Source organism: Terrapene carolina, unplaced genomic scaffold (genome assembly GCF_002925995.2).
Source record: "Terrapene carolina triunguis isolate 2854851 unplaced genomic scaffold, T_m_triunguis-2.0 Scaffold238, whole genome shotgun sequence".
Taxonomy (NCBI): Eukaryota; Metazoa; Chordata; order Testudines; family Emydidae; genus Terrapene; species Terrapene triunguis.
The window spans coordinates 5471245-5493252 of NW_020664589.1; the positions used below are offsets into that span (position 1 = coordinate 5471245).

At 44.7% G+C, this 22008-nt stretch overlaps 1 protein-coding gene across 5 annotated transcripts in view; it reads left to right on the top strand.

Annotated features, from left to right (window-relative positions):
* LOC112101967 (collagen alpha-1(XXVII) chain) overlaps positions 1-22008 on the top strand; it is a 224618-nt gene that overhangs the window by 66616 nt on the left and 135994 nt on the right. For all 5 annotated transcript variants that reach the window (XM_026657347.2, XM_026657346.2, XM_026657349.2 and 2 more), the window contains exons 9-12: positions 790-843; positions 3099-3143; positions 6132-6185; positions 7447-7491. In XM_026657347.2, the coding sequence (XP_026513132.1) occupies positions 790-843; positions 3099-3143; positions 6132-6185; positions 7447-7491 (198 nt within the window). The remainder of the gene's footprint in view (positions 1-789; positions 844-3098; positions 3144-6131; positions 6186-7446; positions 7492-22008) is intronic.

Genomic DNA, 22008 nt, shown 5'->3' on the forward strand with positions numbered 1-22008 from the left:
TGAAATCAGGCTGAGTCATTTACCAAGCTGTTCAGTGCAGTCAAAGTGCTTTTTCGGAGCCAGCCTGATACAGAGACGATTTATGCAGCTAACTCCCGTGCTAATCGGGAGTTATGCACATACATTACCCAAACATCAGTGGGGGTAGGGAGCAAGGAAGGACTTAGTTAAGCTTCTAATTTATTTGCAACCTTTATTGCCCAAACTTGTGCAAGTTTATGCAATGGAAATAGGGGCAGATTTATACTCCTTCTTTTTTCTTTACATTAAGTTTTCAGCTGGAGTTTACTAACTAACTGCATCATACTAAGTACTTGACTGTAATTCACCTTCCACCCCCTTTTTTTATTTGGATAAGTCTCATGTTTGCAGTAAAATAGCAATGAATAGCAAGGACTGTTAGAGATGATGTTAAAGGATATTCTACATGAATCCATTTAGTTTCAAAGAAGTTTGGCAGAGCTTTCCCCCTAGTAAAACAGTTCCATATGCCAGAGATATGGATGCAGCCTTACACCTTCTCTTAGCCTCCTTGTTCCAAACTATCTGTAGGTTTCTGTGGAGGGGTGGGAAGACAGCAATGCTTGCTTTATGCCTAGATCCTGTTGAGTTGGCTTCTGTAGCTTTTTCTTCTTCTTCAATTTATTCCTCTGCCTTTTTTAATCTAATTCTTCTTTCTCTTTATAAATCTGAAACAAGTTCATTCGCAACCCCCCACCCCCAAGGTGAAGCAGCTAAAATCTAATAGGCTGTAGCACTAACCTCATCTTTGTGTGCTTTTCTTTTAAGGGTGAACGCGGACCAGATGGGAGCCCAGGTGCCAAAGGTTATCCTGGCAGGCAGGTGCAGTAAATCTTACCGTGCTGTGCACAGAGTAGGGATTTGGGTATGCAGGTAGATATAAGCATACCCCACTAAATACGGTGCTCATGCCTTGGAATGTGTTGGTTTATTTTTGTTTGTTTTTCCCCCCTTAGAATAAATAATGTGGTCCTTTCTGATTTGTTAGTGAACATTCAGGTTCTTAGAAATCGTTCTGTTCCTTGTGATTATTGTCTTTTAAAAACAAAAATACACTCATTTGACAAATTGATGTGATCCCTGCAGAATCTGTTCCATATAGCTTCACTGTCTCCTTATAGACCTTATCTCTGGAACTATGCTCACTATGGCCCAGGTTGTTCTCTGCGGCTCCCTGAGTGTGCCAGTGGGGAGACAGCAAGGAGCCGCCATGCCCCTTCCTTCTGCCCCTGCACAAGAGCCAGGTGCAATGGCAGATGCAGGAACACATCTTCTCTGTGGTCCCTGGAGCCCACTTTGCAATGCCTTTCACCCCAGGAATGGCCCAAGCAGAGGAGGCTTTTACCCCTTAATTCAAAGGGAAGGAGTACGGCATCTTTAACAATATTCGTCCTTCCAAGTGTCAATCGGGCACTGGAGTTACACAGATGTTAGAAAAATGAACAGAGAACCTGGCTAGCTGAACATCCCTTCCCTCAGTTGCTCAACTTTCACTCTCTTAGCTCATGGGATGCCGTCATTTAATCCGTTCTCCGGTCATCACAGTGTCTTCTGTGGTGGGCAGGAACTGAACTTGCAAGATAAAAACAAGGAAAATCTGACCATGTTTCTTCAGACCTACTTTATTAATCATAAAGAGATGAGAAGGGGGCATATGCCCATATCCTACCTACCTGCTGTTTGCCGATCACTTTTAATACCTAATATCAGATAGGAGAAAAACCTAAGACAGAAGTCTAATGAAAATAAAAGATAGTGATTAAAGCCAGCAGCAAACTCTACCTATGAAGCTTTGTCTGCTCAGCTTTTTCCTAGAGGGACTATGGAAATAGGGTCAATCTGTTTTTGAAGATCCCTTGAGGAAGTGACTACTAGCTAGTCCCTCATATCCTACTGTACAGCACTAGAGGACAATGGTTAGCCATAGGAAACTCACCCTGCTACCTGATCCACAGCCCTCCACCTCCATCATAGGCAGAATTGTTAACGATGTTCCGACGGCAGAAATCTTCTACTAGTGACTATGTGTGAGCCAGAAAGAGCACGGCTTGACTTTCAGATCCCAGGTTGAATATGCAGAGCTGCCAGTTGAAGAAAAAATAAACCTGTCCTTGTTACTGGTAAACTAGATAAATTTGGTCTGGAAGCTGGTGAAAGGCAATAAACATGGAAGCTCATTATGCAATTTTTATAGGGCCTCTTTTCAGAGTAGAGCCCTGCTTAAGGGAAGGGCAATGGGTACAGAAATACAATGAGATGTATTTTGAATTCTTTCCCAGCTTCCAATGCTCTGGATAGAACCTGCCCAGTGTAACTAATTTTACAGATGTCATAAGGCTGATCCTCCTTCACTTGAAGCCCAATGGGAATTTTAGTAGTGACTTCGAAAGGAGCATGAATGGGCCCCTCGTCATTGCTAGAAAAGTGGGTGAATTGATTACAAGTCTTTCCACTATTGAAGGTAAAGAGGGTCATTCACGACTTGGGGTTCAAAAATTTAAACTACCTTTTTAACCATATACTGCAACTGTAGGCCTGATCAATAGGCTGCTGAAGTCAGTGGGAGTCTTTCCATTGTTTTCAATGGGTTTTGGATCGGGCCCCATCTAGATTCCCCTCCCAGGAATTAAAGCATTTTTGACATTGCAATCAGCGGCCTTCTTGTCTGTATGGTTCATTGACGCACCCTCAATCCCACCTTTTGATGAGTGCCACTGTCTACATGGTGTCGCTTTACATTGCAACTAGCATTTGATTGCAATTTACTAGCATCCCACTATGTTAACTTCTCCAGTCTTATGACCAGAAATCTCCATTCTAGTTCCAGTGTTCTGGGTCTCAGAGAGTGAGCGCCTGTGTTTTATAAGATTCCTGTTTTGCAGAGTCATCAATTCACAACAATTAGGGATTTGTTCCTCCTCTCCCCCCACCTCCCATTCTCCCATATTGATACCCCTTGGGATAGTTGTGAAATCATCTGAACCATCCTGGGATAGTGCTGTAAATATGGCACTGCTCATTAGGATTTATATTAAAGCCTCTCCACATTTGTCTTTGTTTTTTCTCTTGTGTTTCAGGGTTTACCAGGACCAATAGGTGAAGCTGGTCCGAAAGGCAGTCGGGTAAGTGAGCCATTTTTGACCTTGTCTTTCTCTTTCCTCTCTGCCCCATTCCATCCCCCAGTATCTGTCGCTCCTTGTGATCAACTTTGCAACCCTAATATAAGGGTCTTATTTTTATTACATAGAGCTCATTAATTAACTGATGCATCATTAAATCCCCAATTGGTTTAAAACGGTACCAAAGCCAATGGAGCAACTGTGCTGCAAAGTTAACCCCTTCAAAGCCCAAAGAATTGGAGAGGAAACAAAGAAATCCAAATCCCAAAGGATTGGTCTCCCTACAACTTTGGTCTCAGTGAGGCCACTCTAGCTTCGTCAAACACGCTGGTTCAGCCACTCCAAATACTTTGAAGAGGGGTTCTTCCAGACATAGGCTGGTCCTGAGTTTTATAAACAGAGAAATTTGGAATTGATTTTACATCTTTGTGCATAACAAGCCAACATCTTGAAGCCATATGCAAATGAGAACGTTAATATCCCTGCATGGGTTTGCTCGTCAGCTGGAGCTCTGGGGATTCCCGCTGACTGAGGGATGAGTTAAGAATTAAAACTGCATTTAATCACCTTCTGCTCTTCACCTACAATTAGAAATCCATAGTGATCCTCTGAGCCAATAGAAATGCTCCTCTCCTGACCATGTGGTCCTTTCTCCATGAACAGTAAATGCTACCAGCTGTCTTCCATCACTCGAAAAATTGCAAGCAATAAACAAAAGCTGACTCCATAGCTAACTTTATTCCTGTGGTAGGGAAAGGGGTGGGAGGAAGGATCAGCTGCTTAATGTGCTACGGTAGACACAGATCTGTGATAGCACAGCTTACTTCTCTCTATTTCTGATGCACCCATTTCACTAGAATAACCAGGATCTTTTGCTAGAGAATTGTGTGACTTATGCTACAGTAGGAATTCAGCATTCATACGGGTATTTACGGTGTTCAATCCAGGATAAGACCCTTGAAAATTATCATTCATTTGCTACTCCTAAATGTCTAGGACTGAGATTAAAGCCACTTAGGAGAATTGGACCTCTAATTTCCATTACAATTAATGGGAACTTAGTCTTGATGTTTCTTAGCCCAGATATCGACTATTTTATGGCTGAAAGAGCCTGAATTGTTCACCACTTCAGGCCCTCCTTCCCCCACTGCTTTTTCGTGGGAAATGTGGGGAGATGTGAAGGTGGCTGCTTTGTGACTCAGGATGAGAGGACGAACAGTGAGTTGGATGGCTGGGCTCTGTCTGTATGGTGGTATCATCTCACAGCGAGTACTAACTAGTTGAAATACTGAAGTGGTGTGGGATAGTGATCTGATGGGCTCCCAGAGAGTCTCAGAGGCTTATTGAGATTGGCCAGCGGAGAGATTTGGGGAGTGGGAAGGAGGAGGGATGGGAGAAGTTCAGTGTCAGTGTTTGAATTTTGTTCTATGGCGACACAAATTTTAGGAAATCATTGTGGTGGCTACCTGTTAAAATTCACTTCTGCTTGATGCTATGCAGTTGACAGAAAGAGTCCTGTGCAAAGGAGCAATGCACAAGGTAACGTTTTGTTTTAATCACTGCGTTCAGCGAATTAAGCACGAGTCTCCAGGTACTGCAAGTGAAAGGACATGTAGCATTTATGCAGCGGCTTTTGCCCAGGCAGGAGCCCAGAGCACAGAAGAAATATTGCAGAACTGAATATCTGACTATCGCTACTGAGCTGAGATGGAGCAGCCTTTACGATACACTGGGGTTTAATGAGGAAGAGGAGACTCTTCTGATCAAAGTTAGATAGCAGAGGAAACGTAGGCATGTAGAAGGCCGAGCCATTGGGCATTAGCTGTTAGGAAGCTTAATGCAGACACAGATCAGCATGCAAAGGCCTGTGCAATTTCAGAGTGGGACCATGGTGCTTGAGGGGAGGGCAAGGAGTCTGCTGAAAGGCTCATGGAGGTATTTGGCATGGTGGGCCTGGTATTTGTAAGTGGTCTGGCTAGAATCTGCACCACAAGGTGCCCTATGGAGAGTGAGAGACAGGATCCAGCAGGAAGAGGAGGGAGCAGATGTTGATAAATCGAAGAGGGTTCAGAGAAGAGCCATGAGAACGATTAAAGGATTAGAAAACTTGCCTTACAGTGATAGAGGCAAGGAGCTCAATCCGTTTACCTTAACAAGGAGAAGATTAAGGGTTGACTTAATTACAGTCTATAAAGCACCTACATGGAGGACAAACATTTAATAATGGGCTCTACAATCTAGCTGAGAAAGGTATAACGCGATCTCATGGCTGGAAGTGGAAGCTAGACAAATTCAGACAGGAAAGAAGGTGTAAATTTGAAATCATGAGAGTAATTAACCGTTGGAACAATTTACCAAGGGTTGCAGTGGAATCTCCATCACTGACCATTTTAAAATCAAGATTGGATGTTTTTCTAAAAGATCTGCTCTAGGCATGATTTAGGGGCAGTTCTGTGGCCTGTGTTATACAGGCGGCCAGACTAGATGATCACAATGGGCTTCTGATCTTGGAATCTATGAATCTAGGAAGGGAAGGATGAGCTTCAGGGACTCTGTGGGGAGAGAAGGAAAGGAGGACCAGGTATGAGGCTGACAGGAGGAGAAACAGAATGAGAAACCTTCAGGGGGACCAGGCCCTCCCATAGAGATCTCTGTTTGACGTAGCATACAAATGACCGTGGTTGTAACTCTTGCTAACCTGAAACCCAGCTCCATTTCTCTCAGGTACAATCAGAGCCAGCCCAGGTAAGGGTCCATCCAGCTGGCTTCTTCCTGCACGGAGTCCTCATGATCCCTGGTGTGAGGGTATGTGCCCTTGGACTACATCGTGGAAGCCAGCACCATGCAGTCCATGGGCATATACACTTGCCTCAAGGTTTATCTCATCACGGCTGCCATAGACCAGCGCTGGAGGACGTTCTTCTGTTCAGGCAGGATGGAATAACTGCTGAAGGGAAATGTATTTGACTTCTTGTTTCTTCTTTCTCTTAGGGGTATATTGGTCTCCCAGGATTATTTGGGCTGCCAGGGTCTGATGGAGAACGAGTGAGTATTTTGTGAGGAAAACCCTGGCCTTCTGTCTCTAGAATATCCATCACCCAATTTCTTCGATACCTATTGCAACCTCTTCTGGACATGACTCTGTGGTCTACTCCCTCACTTCGCGTGCTCTTAAAAGAACAGGCAAAAATGCCTAATACTGAGACAGAGAGGTGGTTATCCTCTTCAGCATGCTCCTTTCCTTGTGTGGGAGATGGACCTTTGTGCAGTACGTTAATGAGCAGCACAGGAAACTGGGTTCCAGGAAGGTGACCCATTGCTATTCATAAAGTAGAGGGGAGTGTTCAGGTGGATTATATTTTCCATTGTTGACATGATTATTTTTTTTCTTTTGGTCCATCTCAATGGAAGAAAAGGAAATGCTTAAGGGAAAAATCCTTCCTTCAGCCTGGGGCAAATGTTTTTCCAAATTAACTAGTGGATTTTGAGTGCCGAACTGGAAACGCCTTCAAGGAGCCCGATTCTCAGACGGCAGCTGCTTGTCCCTTTTTGCAGTTGGGCTCCTTTCAGATATCTCCAGATGGGCAAGCTAAAGTTGAGGCATCCAGTGTGACTGGTCACTTTTGAAAATCCCTGTCCCCTCACCCCATCTTTTCCCTTACAGCTTCCATACTTTCCAAACCATTGATTCCGATCTGAAAGAGTGACACGGGACCTTCCTTTCCTCTCTTCTCTTCTAACCCAAGCCCTTTTAAAAACAGTGCCCTTTCACCTCCTTACCATCCACCCAGTAAAGGGCCCACTCTTCTCCCCCCCCCCCCCCCCCCAAACCAGATCTGCTAAGGATGAAAATTGATTCTTGTTTTCAGTCCACCTGATTTGGCAGATACAGACTCCAGAAACAAGAGAAGCCCTTGGGCGTGTGTGTGCTTGCATGGGAGGGACTCTAATGCTCCGGAGGGGCTGATTTAATGCTCATAGAACTAAATAAGAAACATAAACAGAAGCTCTCTAGTGAGTGTCTTGGCTGAAGCCTTCATTTGATTCCAGGCCAGTAGCTTAATTACTGCTAAGCACAGCCTTAGCCTGTTGCCCCTGGGTGTGGACGGTGCTGCTCTCTGCACTATGGGGAGGTTATAGTGAATGGGTTAAGGTTAATTCTCTTCCCACTCTCCCTTGCTCTCACAGCTGATTGCAAATAGCCAACATCTTGATTTCTCCACATTGCCGCAGTTATTAGCCTGTTTTTTGTTTGTTTGTTTTCCCATTCAGACCTATTTTTTTTTCTGTGTGTTTTTCCTTACAGGGTATCCCTGGAGTTCCTGGGAAGAGGGGCAAGATGGGTAGGCCGGTAAAGTTTTTCCTCGTCTATTATGCAGACTTTGTTGAATGAAACTGGAAACATAATACTTCCTGCTGCCTGGTTCTTTTCTGTAACTTCTGGTGGGAGCTAAATGGGGAGATCAAAGATCTCCTGATACCTTTCCAGCTCTCTTGCTTGTACCCCCCCGTTCAGACAATGCCATATATACAAGTGCATTTTGTATAGCAACAAATTGTGTCCATGAAATTCTTTATGGAGTTAATCAGCTCCGTTGTTTTATTGTTATGAAGGTATAATAGCTGTGGGTGGAGGGGAAGTTTGAGATCTAGATGAGAGAGAGAGAAGAAATATTTTCAGGAGAGTAGAAGCCTAGAGTTGCAAGAAGGGTGTTCCAGATGGCAGGCACGGCCTAGGACAAGGCTCTTGCACTACCACTGGCCAAATTGCGTAGCAGGGACAGTGGAGAAAAGTGCACGATGAACGGGGGAAGCAGAGATGGGAGGAAAGGTAAGACTCATGGGACGGTATCCTGAAATGAATGTGGAGCCAGATGAAGTTGTTTGAAAGCACAGGGACTGGGTGAGTTGGTGTAATGACTCTTCCCCGTATGTGAGAGAAAGCCGGCAGCTGTGTTCTGCCCAGTCTGGAGAGCTGACGCTCGGGGAGTTCCATTAGCCCATTTGCTCCTGCTTACTTTTGGCTGTGATCTGTCGTGCATCCCTTTGTAATGGATATGTTCCCACTTTCCCATATCTGCTCTCCAGCACTGTTATGCCATCACTTGGCTTATTCCCTTTTCTGCTCTCTCCCCTGCCTGTATTTGCCTTGCCAGGTCTGTTACGCTGTTGGCAGATGTACACGTGGTGTCATTCTAGCCCTCTGACAATCCATGAGCAGGCTTGTTCTTACATTCTTGTATTCAGTGCCTTGTGTTTCACCTAGTGTACGTTTCTGCTCTGTGCCCCTGTCACTGTCAGGCTGTCATGCTTCCTTGTAAATTGTCCCTTTACCCACATGCAGAAAAATCCACCGCTCCCCCTCCCTCGTCCTTGCATGTGAACATGTGCTTTCTAGGAGTCCCACGCCTACCACTTGCTGCTGTTCTCACAATAAAAGCTATGCAAACATCCTGACAATTCTACATTCATCCCTGTTGACTGTTCATCTCTTGGAGGGGGCCAGGGGTAGAAAAAAATTGCCAAATTTTCCTATAGTTTCATAGAACCTTAGTTACATCAAAAACCACTATGATGAATAACTGCAAAGAATCAGTTGAAACTCTGACTCACTGACCAGAATAAAATAAACAAGGCAACCGTCGTTAGGTACAGGGATCTGGTCAGGGTTTCTGGGCTCTGATGTGTTTCCACATACAGTGTGCTGTACGCTCAACACATTCCAGCTGTTTGGGTTGTTTTGTTTTGGTTTTTTTGGGGGGGGGTGTTTTGGTGATCTTCCACACGGAAGTCTTTGCCTAATGGTCACTGTTACAAACACAATGTTCCCCTGAGGGCCGCGGGATTCTCTCTCGCAAATGCGTATGCGCTTAGGCTGTGATTTTCAAAGGCCATAGGGGAGTTAGGTACTGAAGCCCTACTGAGCTGAGTACCCCATTCTTGGACTCCTGGTGAAACCTCCAGCCCCATTCCCATGATGGGATATCGGGGATTTATCAGAAATCTTGAACGTTCTGTTCTGTTCCAGTTCTAATGCTGCACCCTTTGCTGCAGGATCCCCTGGCCCAGATCCTCAAAAGCAGTTCGTGGGAGTTAGGCACCTAAATATCCTCTCAGGCTCTGAGCCTGAGTACTTTCCAGGCTTGCATTAAGGATTGATAATGATTATCTACTTCCATAGCATTGTGAGACACAGAGAGGTTAAATGACTTGCCCAAGGTTACAGACAAATTGCTGGTAGAGCTGAGAATAGAACTCTGACTGCCGCTCCAGTGCCTTATCGACTAGGCCGTGCTGCCCTTCAGCATATCTGCACTGTCAGTGGGCCCACTTCAATTTTGTCCATTGCTTCCCTGGTCTGGTAGGTTCTCTGTAGCTGTGCTTGTACTGTCTGTTTGGGTTGCTTGTCACTGCAGTACTGGACCTCTATAGATTAAGTGCGGGAAGTTTTGTATGTTACACTGTGAGCCTCCCAGGATGATGTAAGTGTGTAAAGATTAAAATAGACAAACTGGACATGAGTCAGGTTTTGAAACCGTTCCAGGGGAGTTGAGTTGTGTGGGGCTGTAAGGAACATGGTGAATCTGTCTTGAAAACAGCCATTCAGCTGACTCTTCCTCCTCCTACTGCACTCCTCCTACTGTGCATCAGAAACACACTAGATGAGTGTACTTAGAAAGTGTGTGGGCAGCAAGGAGTTCCGTAGCACAGGAGAGGAGGTCTGGGGCATTGCGCGGGGAGAGTTACTATTAAAATACCATGTACTAGGAAGACTGGAATAACATGACTCTGTGATGTCTCGAGGACGGCTGCCTCTTGTAGGGGCAGGCTGGAGCCTGGGAACCCAAGTGGCTGTTACTAAACCTTCATCCTTGCCAATGCACTGACTGAGGCTATGTCTTCACTACTGGGGGGGTCGATTTAAGATACGCAAATTCAGCTATGCAAATAGCGTAGCTGAATTCGACGTATCGCAGCCGACTTACCCCGCTGTAAGGACGGTGGCAAAATCGACCTCCGCGGCTTCCCGTCGACGGCTCTTACTCCCACCTTCGCTGGTGGAGTAAGAGCGTCGATTCGGGGATCGATTGTCGCGTCCCGACGGGACGCGATAAATCGATCCCCGAGAGGTCGATTTCTACCCGCCGATTCAGGCGGGTAGTGTAGACCTAGCCTAAGAGTGAGGGGGGGTTTTATGGTGCTCAGATGGGCAACTGGCCATGAGGTCCTGGCAAGAGAAAGAAGGGGGTGAAATTGTAACTTTATTGGCCCGAGGGTGGAATGTGCACAGTTCCAGATGCACAAAGGAAGTGGGGTCAGAGAGAGAGCTAAAAGGCTTTGGCTTTATCTTTGTATGAGCGAGGGGCAAGCTGGCCAGAACTCATCTTCACAAGGGAGATGTCGTTGGTCAGGGTGGAGCAGGCAGTCTGTGTAATATCTTTGCCTAGAGGATTCTATGGCTCTCCACCTTTCCCAGGGCGCTGGTAGGAATCTCTCACTGTGTGGGATAGAGATGTCTCATCTTTGGAAGGAAGTCTGTGGGTTTTCAAGGAGAGTGAGAACCAAGAAAACAAAAGAAACACAGGAGGCTCCACCTTCTATCAGGGAGATGTAGCGGCTCATGAGAGAGTTGGCTTTTAGATTACTATACAGTAATCAGAGTGATTGTGACATGTGGACACTGTAGGAGTTCACTAAATATATCTTGAAACCTGTGCATGGCAGAGAACATTGAATTGCAGATCAAGGGGGAATGGTCAAAAGCACCTGAGTTCCATTTTCAAAAGCAGCTTTGGCACTTCAACCCCTGAGCCTCTTTGGGTGTCATGCAGGAAGCTTATGCAGAAACCCATATCTTGAAGTGAGGTTGATGAGAGGTTCTGAGAGCTAGAAAATGAGTTATCTGATTCATGGAGATGAGAAGTGAATTACAAACTGTTTGAGGCAGATTATTAATCAGAAAGGGATGAGCAATCTTGTATGTAAAGAAGAACCTAAAAGCGACAGAAAGAAATAGGCTATAGTGCTTATGAGTCAAAATTGTAGACAAAGGATGTGCACTATTAATGGCAGTTACGGTATCTGATAAGAATGAAGAGCAGGGTAAGATGAGAGGAAAATTAAAAGATCTTCCAAAGAATAATGGCATAAATTGAAGCCCATTTAAGGGTACCGGTTTTGTATGGGTTTGGTATGATTTAGATCAGGACAATTTTAAATAATTGTAGCCTTGGTTCATATGGCATTGATGTCACTTGATGCTTGAAATTTTGCTGTTTAAATGCACGTGGCGTTTGAAATAAAAAATCACTTCAGGTGCAATTCCCAACTCAAAACTCTGCAATAATTCACCCAATTCATGATCTTTAACTCTTATTAAGAATGCCTTCCTGATTTACTCATCACCTCTCTCACAATGTTTGTCAGTGATTTGTGGCATTCACGTTCCTGTGGTGGGCTTGGACTTGGCTGTCCTTTATAAGCAAACAGTTTACATACACAGTTAAGCAAAGCTCACATTTATGTTCAGATAGTCCGGTCCAGTAGGAGATAAGGAATCTAGCAACCTTGAGATGGAAAAGATCTGTTGCCTTCTTCTGTCTACCTTATTCCCTAGCTGTATCATGGCTGCATATTTCCTTTCAGCATATCTAGTGGCCTGTTAGTTACAAGGTGTCTATCTCAAATGACGGAGCCTTCATCACCTCTCTTGAGAGACCATCTCACAGTCTAACAGGATCTTGGATTCTGCAGGGGCTGGTCTTTCACTCATGAAGGGCACAAGCTGGATTTTTTTTTACTTATTTATTTATTTATTTTATTTTGACACAGATAACAGAGGGCAGGAAACAAATCCCCATGAAGTGATGGGTTAAACAAGTGTGCAAGTGAGTGTTATGGGAGAGATTTTTCTACTGACATCTCCGTTCCAAAAGGTTCCAAGTTCAGTTCAGAGAATTGCTGAACAGTTAATAGATTTGTCTGTAGTTTATTTTGATGTAGCCAAACATTTGAGATGCTCTCTCACTCTGAGACCCTGTTGCAGTCACTGTTCCTTGTTGGCATGGCAGATGTGCTAGGTGCTGTACAAATGTAATGAAAGAAAAATCCCTGCTCCAAGGAGCTCACGTATGAAAAGACTCAATCAGTGGATGAGATCAATTATTGTGATTGGGAAGCCAAGGTAAGAGTAAAGTGAGAACATTATCAGTACGGTAAACAGAGGTCTCAGCTCCCCACCTGCCTACCCATGCTCATCTGGTAACGTTTTGTAGAAGCTTTCCCCTATTATTTTCTTTGCTCTTCTGTAATGTGTGTGTTTGTGATAAGTAGCTGTGTTCTGCCAGCTGTTAACAGATTGCATGTTGGGAGAGTACTTGTAATGCAACGTGCCAGCTAACCTTCAAAGAGGGAGGTTTATCAACAGTGCGGCCCCATCATCCCACTTACAAAACCTTTGGCAAGTTCCAGCGTGATGACCAAAGTGCTGCTCCCAGTGGATAATTTGACAGGTGGCTTGGATTATACAACTACCATGTAAAGAAAAAGGAATCAAACCACATCTTCACGGTCCGTTAGACTGGTGCCATGTACCCTAAGGATGAGCATTGGTGGGAGCCTGTCAGCACAAGCTATGGGGAAACAGCACAGTCCAGTGACTGGGATACTGGACTGGCAGTCAGGAGATGTGGGTTCTAATCCACTCTCTGACGTGTTGTGTGACTTTGGGGAAAGTCACTTTCCCCCTGTGTGGCTGAGTTTCCCTGTGTGTGAAATGGGAATAATTATATCTCCTTTCCTTTGTAAAGTGCTTTAAGATCAATGGGTGGAAAATGCTACGTAGGTGCAAAGTATTATTATATTAAGATACAGTGCATACGTACAAGCTGCCAGTTCTCTGGCAATCCCACGGAAGTGGCCTCAGGGTGCAACATTGTGGCAAGCTGCAGAATCCGGCATCCGTTTTGCATGAGCTGACCGTAGTTTAGGCCTGCGTGCTGGCCAACTCTCCGCTTGTAACATGATGGTGCCCTTCTTCCCAGGGTGTTTTTCATGTCTGCTGTGTTTATAATTCAGTACAAAGAAAGTTAATATTTTAATTGTCTGCAGTAAGCATCATGGCACAGTGGATTTTTTTTTCTCCCTGCCCCTTAGGTCAGGAGGAAGCAATGCGTCAACTGTGGGCCCAAGCATTCACCACTCCCTGCTGACCACCTAATAACCGGTGCCATCTGCCTCCCTTCCTAAATGGAAAGACGTTGCTGTGTTTGACACACCAGATAACGAGAAGCAGGACATCTCAGGCTCTTTTTTGTTAGGAAGGGTAGTTTTACAGCACAAGGTGAAGGAAAGTTGACAAGTCTGAGTACTGAGTGGTGAACATAAGTGGACACAGTCATGCCAAGTTACACAGTCTCTCCTGTTGCCCATACAAACAGTGGTAGGACACTTCTCACCGTGTGTCTGGAAGGGCAGGGAATGACTATGAAAATAAATATAATTCATCCCAGTGAAGACTAGGGCCTGAACCAACCTCTCTTCCCCACTTGGGTCCGTACTCATCTGCAGCCGGGTCCAAACACCACAGCTCTTCCATGTCTTCAGAATGAGATCCATGCAAGCCCTAACTTTGGGAACATTTGGATCTAGACTGTAGCTCAGACCATCTGTGTTTTAGCAGCCTAATAAATCGGGCGGCCATGAAGGGCCTGACACTGCACCGGGAGACTCCATTCAGTGGAGCTCCATTTGGGTGCAGGGAGTCTGCCCACGTGGAACTTCTTGCAGGATCCTAAGAACCTGCTGCTGCCCACATTGAAATGAATGGGATTTTTGCCATTGGCCTTACTGGCTTCAGTATCAGGCCCAAAGCACTCTCATATAAAGTGTGTGAACATAATGGTTCCCATTGACCAACAAGGGTTTCAGCCCATGTATCTGTTCCATTATCCCATCGCTGCAATCTAGTTAGCAACAGAGACCCAGGGAGGGAGCGGGGAGAAAAGACATCTTAAAAAAAAAAAAAAAATAACCCAGACTCTACTTTAAAAAATATTTTAGTTAAAAAATAATAAAGAAATGTTTTAAATACTTAGAGGCTCAAGCTCTGCAGATTTCCAGCTGGCTGTAGAGTGTTTTATTATGTTGATCCAGCAGCTATTGCTTTCAAAATAAAAAGTGAGGGGAATGGAAACGTACTTTTTTTTTTAAGAAATGCAAAAGCAGTTTGAGATCCCATATGATAGAATAAGGTATATTCTAAACCCCCAAATCTTTGCTCATCAGCTCCTCCTCCCCCATTCACCTGCCAAGCCTCAAGTCTGGGACTGGGTAGTCACCCTAAAGAGTTTCTTAAATGGCTCAACCTTTGAACCACCATTTTTAGCATCGCTCCATAATCTAGGAAGTCCTTTAAACACAGTCTGTCATCCTCAGTCTTACATCCATGGATCCTTTCTCACAGACAGCGACCAATTGAAGTCAATGGGACTCTGCACAGAGTGAGAGTCAGTGGTCTGGTGTACACTTAAAACTTAGGTTGACCTAGCTGTATCACTTAGGCTGCGAAAAATTTCATGCTATGTGTGATGTAGTTAGATCGACGTACCACACTCTGCAGACGCAGCTAGGTCAACGGACGAGTTCTTTCATTGTCTTAGCTACCACCTGTCGAGGGGGCAGATTTATTGCAGCCACACGGAAAAAACCCTTCCATTGCTGTAGCAAGTGTCTACACTATATAGGGTAGCTGCAACTGTGCTGCTGCAGCCCTTGTAGTGTAGACCTACGCTATGCCTACAGGTAAATTTGCAGGATCACAGCTATGGTTTGTCCAGTTAATGTGGGTAGTGGGAGGAGAAAAAGTGTTCTACGACTGACCCTAAAAATGCCTTCACCCACGGAGACCTCGTCTACACTAGCCCTTTTTGGAGAAGTCTTGTACCATTCATTGGTACTGCGGTACTAGCAGTGATGGTAACTGTAGTGTAGACCGGCTGTTGGTGTTCAGCAATTTTAACACCATGACATCTAGACCTGTTCTGAGCAGTGGTAAAACCAGTGGTGTCCTGTATTACTCTGAACTTGGGTGCATTCAAGATCCAATGTCATGGCTCCACCCTGTCTTCAGAGTGGGCCGAGCTAAAACTGCCCAATCTGTGCAAGCCCAGACTTGGGGAAGGTTTGGATCTAGTCTCTGCAGCTCAGGCTGACTCTGCTTTAAGCAGCCTAATAAATAGCAGTGTCACTAAGAGCCTGATGCTGCAAGGCCTTGGGCTTTGGCAGACCCCCTGCTGACTTCAGTGGGGCTCCTTTTGGGTGATGGGGGTCTGCCCATGCGGAACTTCTTGCAGGATTAGGGCTAGCTGCCATTGGTGCAATGATGGAAGGCTTCCCCCAGAGGCTTAGTATGTAGATAGTTCCAGAAACGTATTCGCTAGGACACGGTTTCTAACCCCTATGTAACGTGGTTTGATGCCAGTGGAAAGTTATGCTACAGCCTAGCTTGGCTTCCTTTTTGTGCTTTAGCTGCCTCTGTGGTTAAACAAGATTGCTTGCCCTACTTCAATGAGACCTAGAGCAGAGCATTTTCCTGACTGGGAGGACAGAGTCTCAGATCTGAGCCCCCGGTCCTAGCTAGCAAGCTATGAAGGGTGACATGATTTTCAAAGATTTTGTTTTGAATAAGTGTGGTACAGCACCTAACACAGTGGGGCACCAGTCCCTCACCCTGGGTCTCCCAAGCCCAGCAGAGTCAGGCTGCTTCAGGAACGGGATATAGTAAAGTAAGAGGCTCCCGGGGAACACAAAGGGGTTTCAGGAATTGGTGCTCATGATTTATGCTGTTGGTCTTTCAGGAGCTGTCATTGTCTGTTGGAGATGTAACCTCTTTAATGTCATTTTGCTTGTTGGCCAAATAAGTCTCTCTTTTAAAAGTAATTTCTTCTGTTACTGGTGGTAGTGCTTTAGATGGTTCAGATGGGACATATTTCAAAAACTGAATTTACTTTTCACCGCTGCTTCTGGTTTCTTTACTTTCTGCTTCGGCCTCAATTTGGACAGTAAAATTGGGCTGTTAATTGTCACTTCTCTCTGGGCCTGTTTCACCATCGTGAAACACTGGCATCAGCCTGGAGTGACACACTGGTCTCTTTCTAGTTAGTTTCACTTTCCACTTTTAAAGATAATGTGTTTGGGTTTCCCATATCCATCTAGCTAGGTACTTACATGGCTTCTATCACTCTGATATCTGATGCCTCACAAGCATTTATTATGTATTCCCTGAACACCCCTGTGAGGTTGGAAAGAATTATTATGCCTATAATCTCTTTTAATTCATGGGGAACTGAGGCACTAAGAGATTAAGTGACTTACCCAAGGTCATCTGGGGAGTTCCTGGTAGAACTGGGAACTCTGAACCCAGTTCTCTTGGGTACCAGTCTGGTGCCTTCCTTCCTGCAGGTAAATGTTTACTCATTGATCAAATGAAAACCTGAACTGATTTAAATTTAAATTTAAAAAAAAAAGTGAAAACATTCTTGCAAATTTAAAAGATTTTTTCAAAAATGTAAAATTTGCGTCTACGTTACTCGACAATGTTCCTTAAGGAGAAAACAGCATAATTTGGATACCTTGGTTAGTAACTGATTAGGATGCTTGGAAGAGAAGTTGCAGAGGAATATAAGGTAATTAAGGTCTCTCTGTAGTGCCCATCACCCTAGGGTCTAAGCTGTCGATTAGGGCTCCAACAAAATGAAAAAAGTCCTATGCAGCAAAGCATGGATCAGAAGGAGTGAAGAATCAGAGGCCAGAACTGCAAAGAAGCCCAAGTGAACTTCAATGGGATTTCAGTCCTCCAGTCTAGGGGCTTGATCCAAACCCTATTTAAGTCGATGGGAGTCTTCCAATGGCTCCCATGTGTCTTAGAGGTGGAGGTCTGTCTAGGTACATAAGAGGATGATGTGAATTCTTTGTGAGAGAGAGCATGAAACATGGAAGAGTAAGGTTATGCATCCATCTCGCAATGGCTATCTCTGAGGAGCAAAGGGGCAGAATTGTAGCAGTACTGCCTGTCAGTTCTAGGGATCCAGAAAGGAGATAATGGTTTGGGTAAGAGGAAGTTGCTAAGGTTCTAGATCTGGAAGGAGTACAGGTGAAGGCTCTTGTCCTTCCTGAAGAGTCAAAATCATGGATGAATGTAGCCGGGAAGCCAGGAGACTGTACAGTGTTAAGGGTCCACGTGGAGTGACTTCTCTTAGCTCTTATACCTCTAAAAACTGCAGCTGGACATACCTGACTGCCCCATGCTCACCTGTAGAGAAGCCCATGTCTGTTCTGTTCACAAAGGATGCTGTCAGAGACCAACACTGCCAGCATAAGTTCCATTTGTTTATTTTATTATCCCACTTTTTCTATGCACGCCTTCCCCTTCTTTTTGTTTAAAATGTTTGACTTACAAACTCCATCCTTCAGGGAGACTTGCTGGGCAACGGCTCACCTGGCTGAAGCCAACTGGCAAACATAGCTTTTTGCAGACAAGGCTGGAGGGCTGGGTGCTTTGGGCAGCTTTACCTTCAGCCAACAGGAAAATAAAATCCTATTTTTGGAGAAGGATTCTATCGGCCTGAAGACCTGCCAGGATTCTTTGAAGCAGCAGCTGCCAGATTGCCTCCCTTACTCCAGCAGAGAAGGAGTTTTAAACAAAATCAGATGTGCGCTCTCTCTCTCTCTCTCTCTCTCTCTCTCTCTCTCTCTCTCTCTCTCTCTCTCTCTGAAAAAGTCTAGGGGAGGTGTAAGATTCAAAGCATCTTACCATTCTCCTCTAGTTCTTGAGGATCATTGATCTCAGTGATGAAGCTGGGAGCTCTGTTTTTCTTTCTGTCTATCTGTCTTTCTAGAGCCCCTTTGATAACCATAGCAAGAAGGCCTGGTTGCTCCGTGTGTCCCTTTAAGCAGTGAAAGGAGAGGACCTGGTCTTGAGCACCATTTTAACAGGCACCGTGATATAAACAGGGAAAGGGGAAAATAGTGTTTGTGTCCGTCTGTCTGAGCCTGACCATCCTCACCAGAAGTCTCATTAAGCCTGGCACACGAGGCTATGCCTTTTGCAGAGAGGAAGGCTGATCTGATCCAGTGGTTATCCTAGGATATTGAAGACCTGGGCTCCATTCCCAATGGTGCCACAGCCTTCCTGGGTGGCCTGGTGCAAATCATTTACCCTCTTGGTGGCTCAGTTACTTCTCTGTAAAATGAAGAGAATAGCAGGGCCCTGCCTCACCAGGGTGTTATGTGAGCTGCTCACATATGAGCACCAGGTAATGGGGGCCATATACATTCCAAAGATGTCTAGATAGATAGCGACCATTTCCTTAGGGCAATACCCCCCCCCGCTTGTATACACTGGTTTTGACCCCCACTTCGGCGTGCTTCTTTCAGGGAGTTTCTCTCTGACCATGTGAAATCCATTCAGCTTTTTTTAATATTTCCCAGCTGCTAACTAGAGCCAAAAGTTTGGTCATACCTGACTTCAGCAGTCCATAGAGGATCCCCATTGGCTCTTCTCCAGCAAAACTTGTTACTCAAATGTTTTCCTCTCAGCTCTGTTGCCTTTGTTGCCTCCATCCAGTTCCCCACTTTGGATCCTATAGCTGGCAGGATGAATATCTATATATATTTTTCAGTGTGGTGTTTCTCTGTTCAATCCCAGTCCTTGAGCATACTTTCCACAGGCTGTGCTGCTCAGGAAGCAAACTGCAGCCTGCTTGCAACACGCTCACAATCCTAAACGGTAGGATTTTCATCAACAAAAGTTATACATTTCTTTACTATCCTGTGGGGCACGGGAGAAGGATTTTAATTATATTAGACTGGTTAGTCCTTTTCACAAATCTCTTGTTATTGGCCCCACCCTGTATTTGCTTATCACCAAGGCTATGAAAGAAGTGCTTTCTGCCTCTCCCACGTGTCCAATGTGGTACTGTATATCATACTAGTGGAATAGAGCAGAAGCGAGTCAACGCAGTACTCCTTGAGGACACTAGAGGGAAGCAGTAGGAAGAATCTGGGGAAGAACAAGAAGCAGATAGAGTAACAAAATCTTCCTCTAATCCCACTGGCTGCTTGCTTGCAGCATTCTGGCCAATTTGTGGCATTACCAAGGTTGTGGAACATGACTGCCTTGCAGGATCAAACAAGAGGCCAAGTTGGGAAATAGCCTTAGATGTACGCAGGAGCTAATGCACTTCCCTGAGTTAAAAAGCAGAGTACTGCAATAATCCACAACAGGGGTCCAAAGCAGTGCTGCTCACCCCCTTAAAAAATACTGCAGTATTTGGTAAGCGTCTGAAACACTGTGGCATTACTATTGAAAGCTCCCATGCATTGGACCGTTGCTGTTAGAATACTGTAGAACAGGGTCCTCCAAACTTTTTCATAGTGTGGATTGTACCTTTGTAGAGAGATGGGCCTTTGATGGTTGCATGCAATCCCTACATCTGTTGCATGTATGGAAAATTAGTACCTGTGACACTGTGCTTAAGTTCCTTCTGAGGCTGGGTTGCCCCCGTTCCCCCAAGGTTCATTTTACATGTTTAGGTCCAAAGACGTGCACCTGGGAACCACATGCTGCCATTAACACCTGGGATCTGGGAGGGCTTAGGCCAGTTGTTCTCAACCAAGGGTATTTGTACCCCTGGGGTACACAGAGGTCTTCCAGGGGGTACATCAACTCATCTAGATATTTGTCTAATTTTACACCAGGCTACAGAAAAAGCACTAGCAAAGTCAGTACAAACTAAAATTTCCTACAGACAATTTGTTTATACTGCTCTATATACTATACACTGACTTGTAAGTACAATATTTATATTCCAATTGATTTATAATTATATGGTAAAAATGAGAAAGTCAGTAATTTTTCAGTAATAGTGTGGCTGTGACACGTTTGTATTTTTATGTCTGATTCTGTAAGCAAATAGCTCTTAAGTGAGGTGAAACCTGGGGTACAGGAGACAAATCAGACTCCTGCAAGGGGTACAGTCGTCTGGAAAGGTTGAGAGACATTGGCCTAGGCTGCATAATTTAGGCAAAGGGGAGAAGACCAGGTCAAGGTAGTGAGTGTTGTCTTGAACCTAGCTATTCTAGCTGTAAATGTTGACAACCCTGTTTTGAGTTTTGGTTTTTAGTTTATTGGCATTTTGGCCCTATTTTCCCCCAGGCTGGGGAAAGGCAGAATAACAAAGGGGCTTTAATCTTTACCTAACTCTCTGGAGCACCAGTGTGATACTTACTACCCAACACACGAATTCTGTCTTTTTACCGTATCTGGTCCACATCACCACAGTATCTGAGCACCTCACACTCTTTAACACATTGATCCTCACAGCGAGGGAGGGTTGTGCTGTTATCCCATTGTACAGATGGGGTACTGAGACCCAAAGAGACTAAGTGCTTGTCAAAGTTACACTGCTATAAATTAAAGGTGCAAATTAAAATCATTATAATTATATGGGTGTAACTCCTCATACGGACACTCTCTTGTGCCTTTTTCTGGTTTATTTTATGTTGTTCTGGAAGGGGCATAAGCTGAACCAAAAAACAAAAACAAAAAACAAAGCCACTGTTATTCCAGAATAAGATTGTCCACAAAATACTCAGACCACCACAGCTGTATATATCAAATCAGTTTAATGATACTGGTATAATTGTTGTTAATTTCCTGTGTAGACAAGCCTTTAGTGGGTTGCCCAAGGTCACACAGGATGTCTGTGGTTGAGCAAGGACTTGAACCTAGAGTTGTCCAAGTCCCAGACGAGCACCCTAACCATTGAACCATCCTTCCTCTCGTTGCCCAGGGGTCACTTTGAGAACTACGGCTGTAGTGCTTTTCTCTGAAGGCATGTCTACATTGCAACTGGGAGGTGTGATTCCAGCACATGCAGATCAAAGAGAGCTCGAGTAACAGTAGTGGCGAAGCCATGGGGCAGCATGGGCTAGCCCTGCCCATGCAGGATCCTGGGTATGGGCTTGAGCAGCTGACGCCAATGCTGCCATGGCTTCACTACTATTGTTACTCAAGCTATCTCTGATCTAGCTAAATCAGCGCTAACTCGGGTACGTCTACACATGTTGCAATCACACCTCCCGGTTGCAGTGTAGACATACCATCAGAAGTCAGAGTGCTGTTACTAGAGTGTGGAGAGTTATCACTAAGGAATATGCAGCAGTGTAGCTACAGTTTCATTTCTATGAGCATTCATGTTATCCTTCACTAGTTGTAAAATTGTAAACAAAAGAATATTCCAAGGCAATATTGTTTTATTGATCAAGAAACGAGTTTTCCCTGTGTTAGCCTTATTAGTTCAGCATGTAGCAGAGTTTTGGTTTTTCCTGTTTTTTGCTTTTTTTAAAGAATGCCCTTTATTTATTTATTCATTCATTTATTTATTTATTGTGTCTGCAGAGATCAGAAAGCTGCTTCCAGCAGGCACTCACCACAGCTTCTTGGCCAGGCCTGTGTGCGGGCTTAGGAGACACATTGCCCAGTTGGAAAGGCACACAACTTTTCCTTTTGCAATGATTCCCTTAAAATCTGAAACCTGACCCCAACCAAGAGAGGGCTCAGTTTTCACACTCTCACTAGCATGTACTGAACGCTGCAGATGATTGGTACAGCAGAGGGGGAAATCTTGGCTCCACTGAAGTCAATGGCAAAACTCCCTTTGACTTAATTGGGGCGAGAATTTGACCCTGGGTGTTTAAGGTTATTCGCAATCCCATTAGCTAACTGCACCGATCTCTAGTGCAAACCCTTGGAAGATAAGCGAATCTCTGGTGATGTCTTATTTTCAGGCTTCTCTGCATTTTTTGC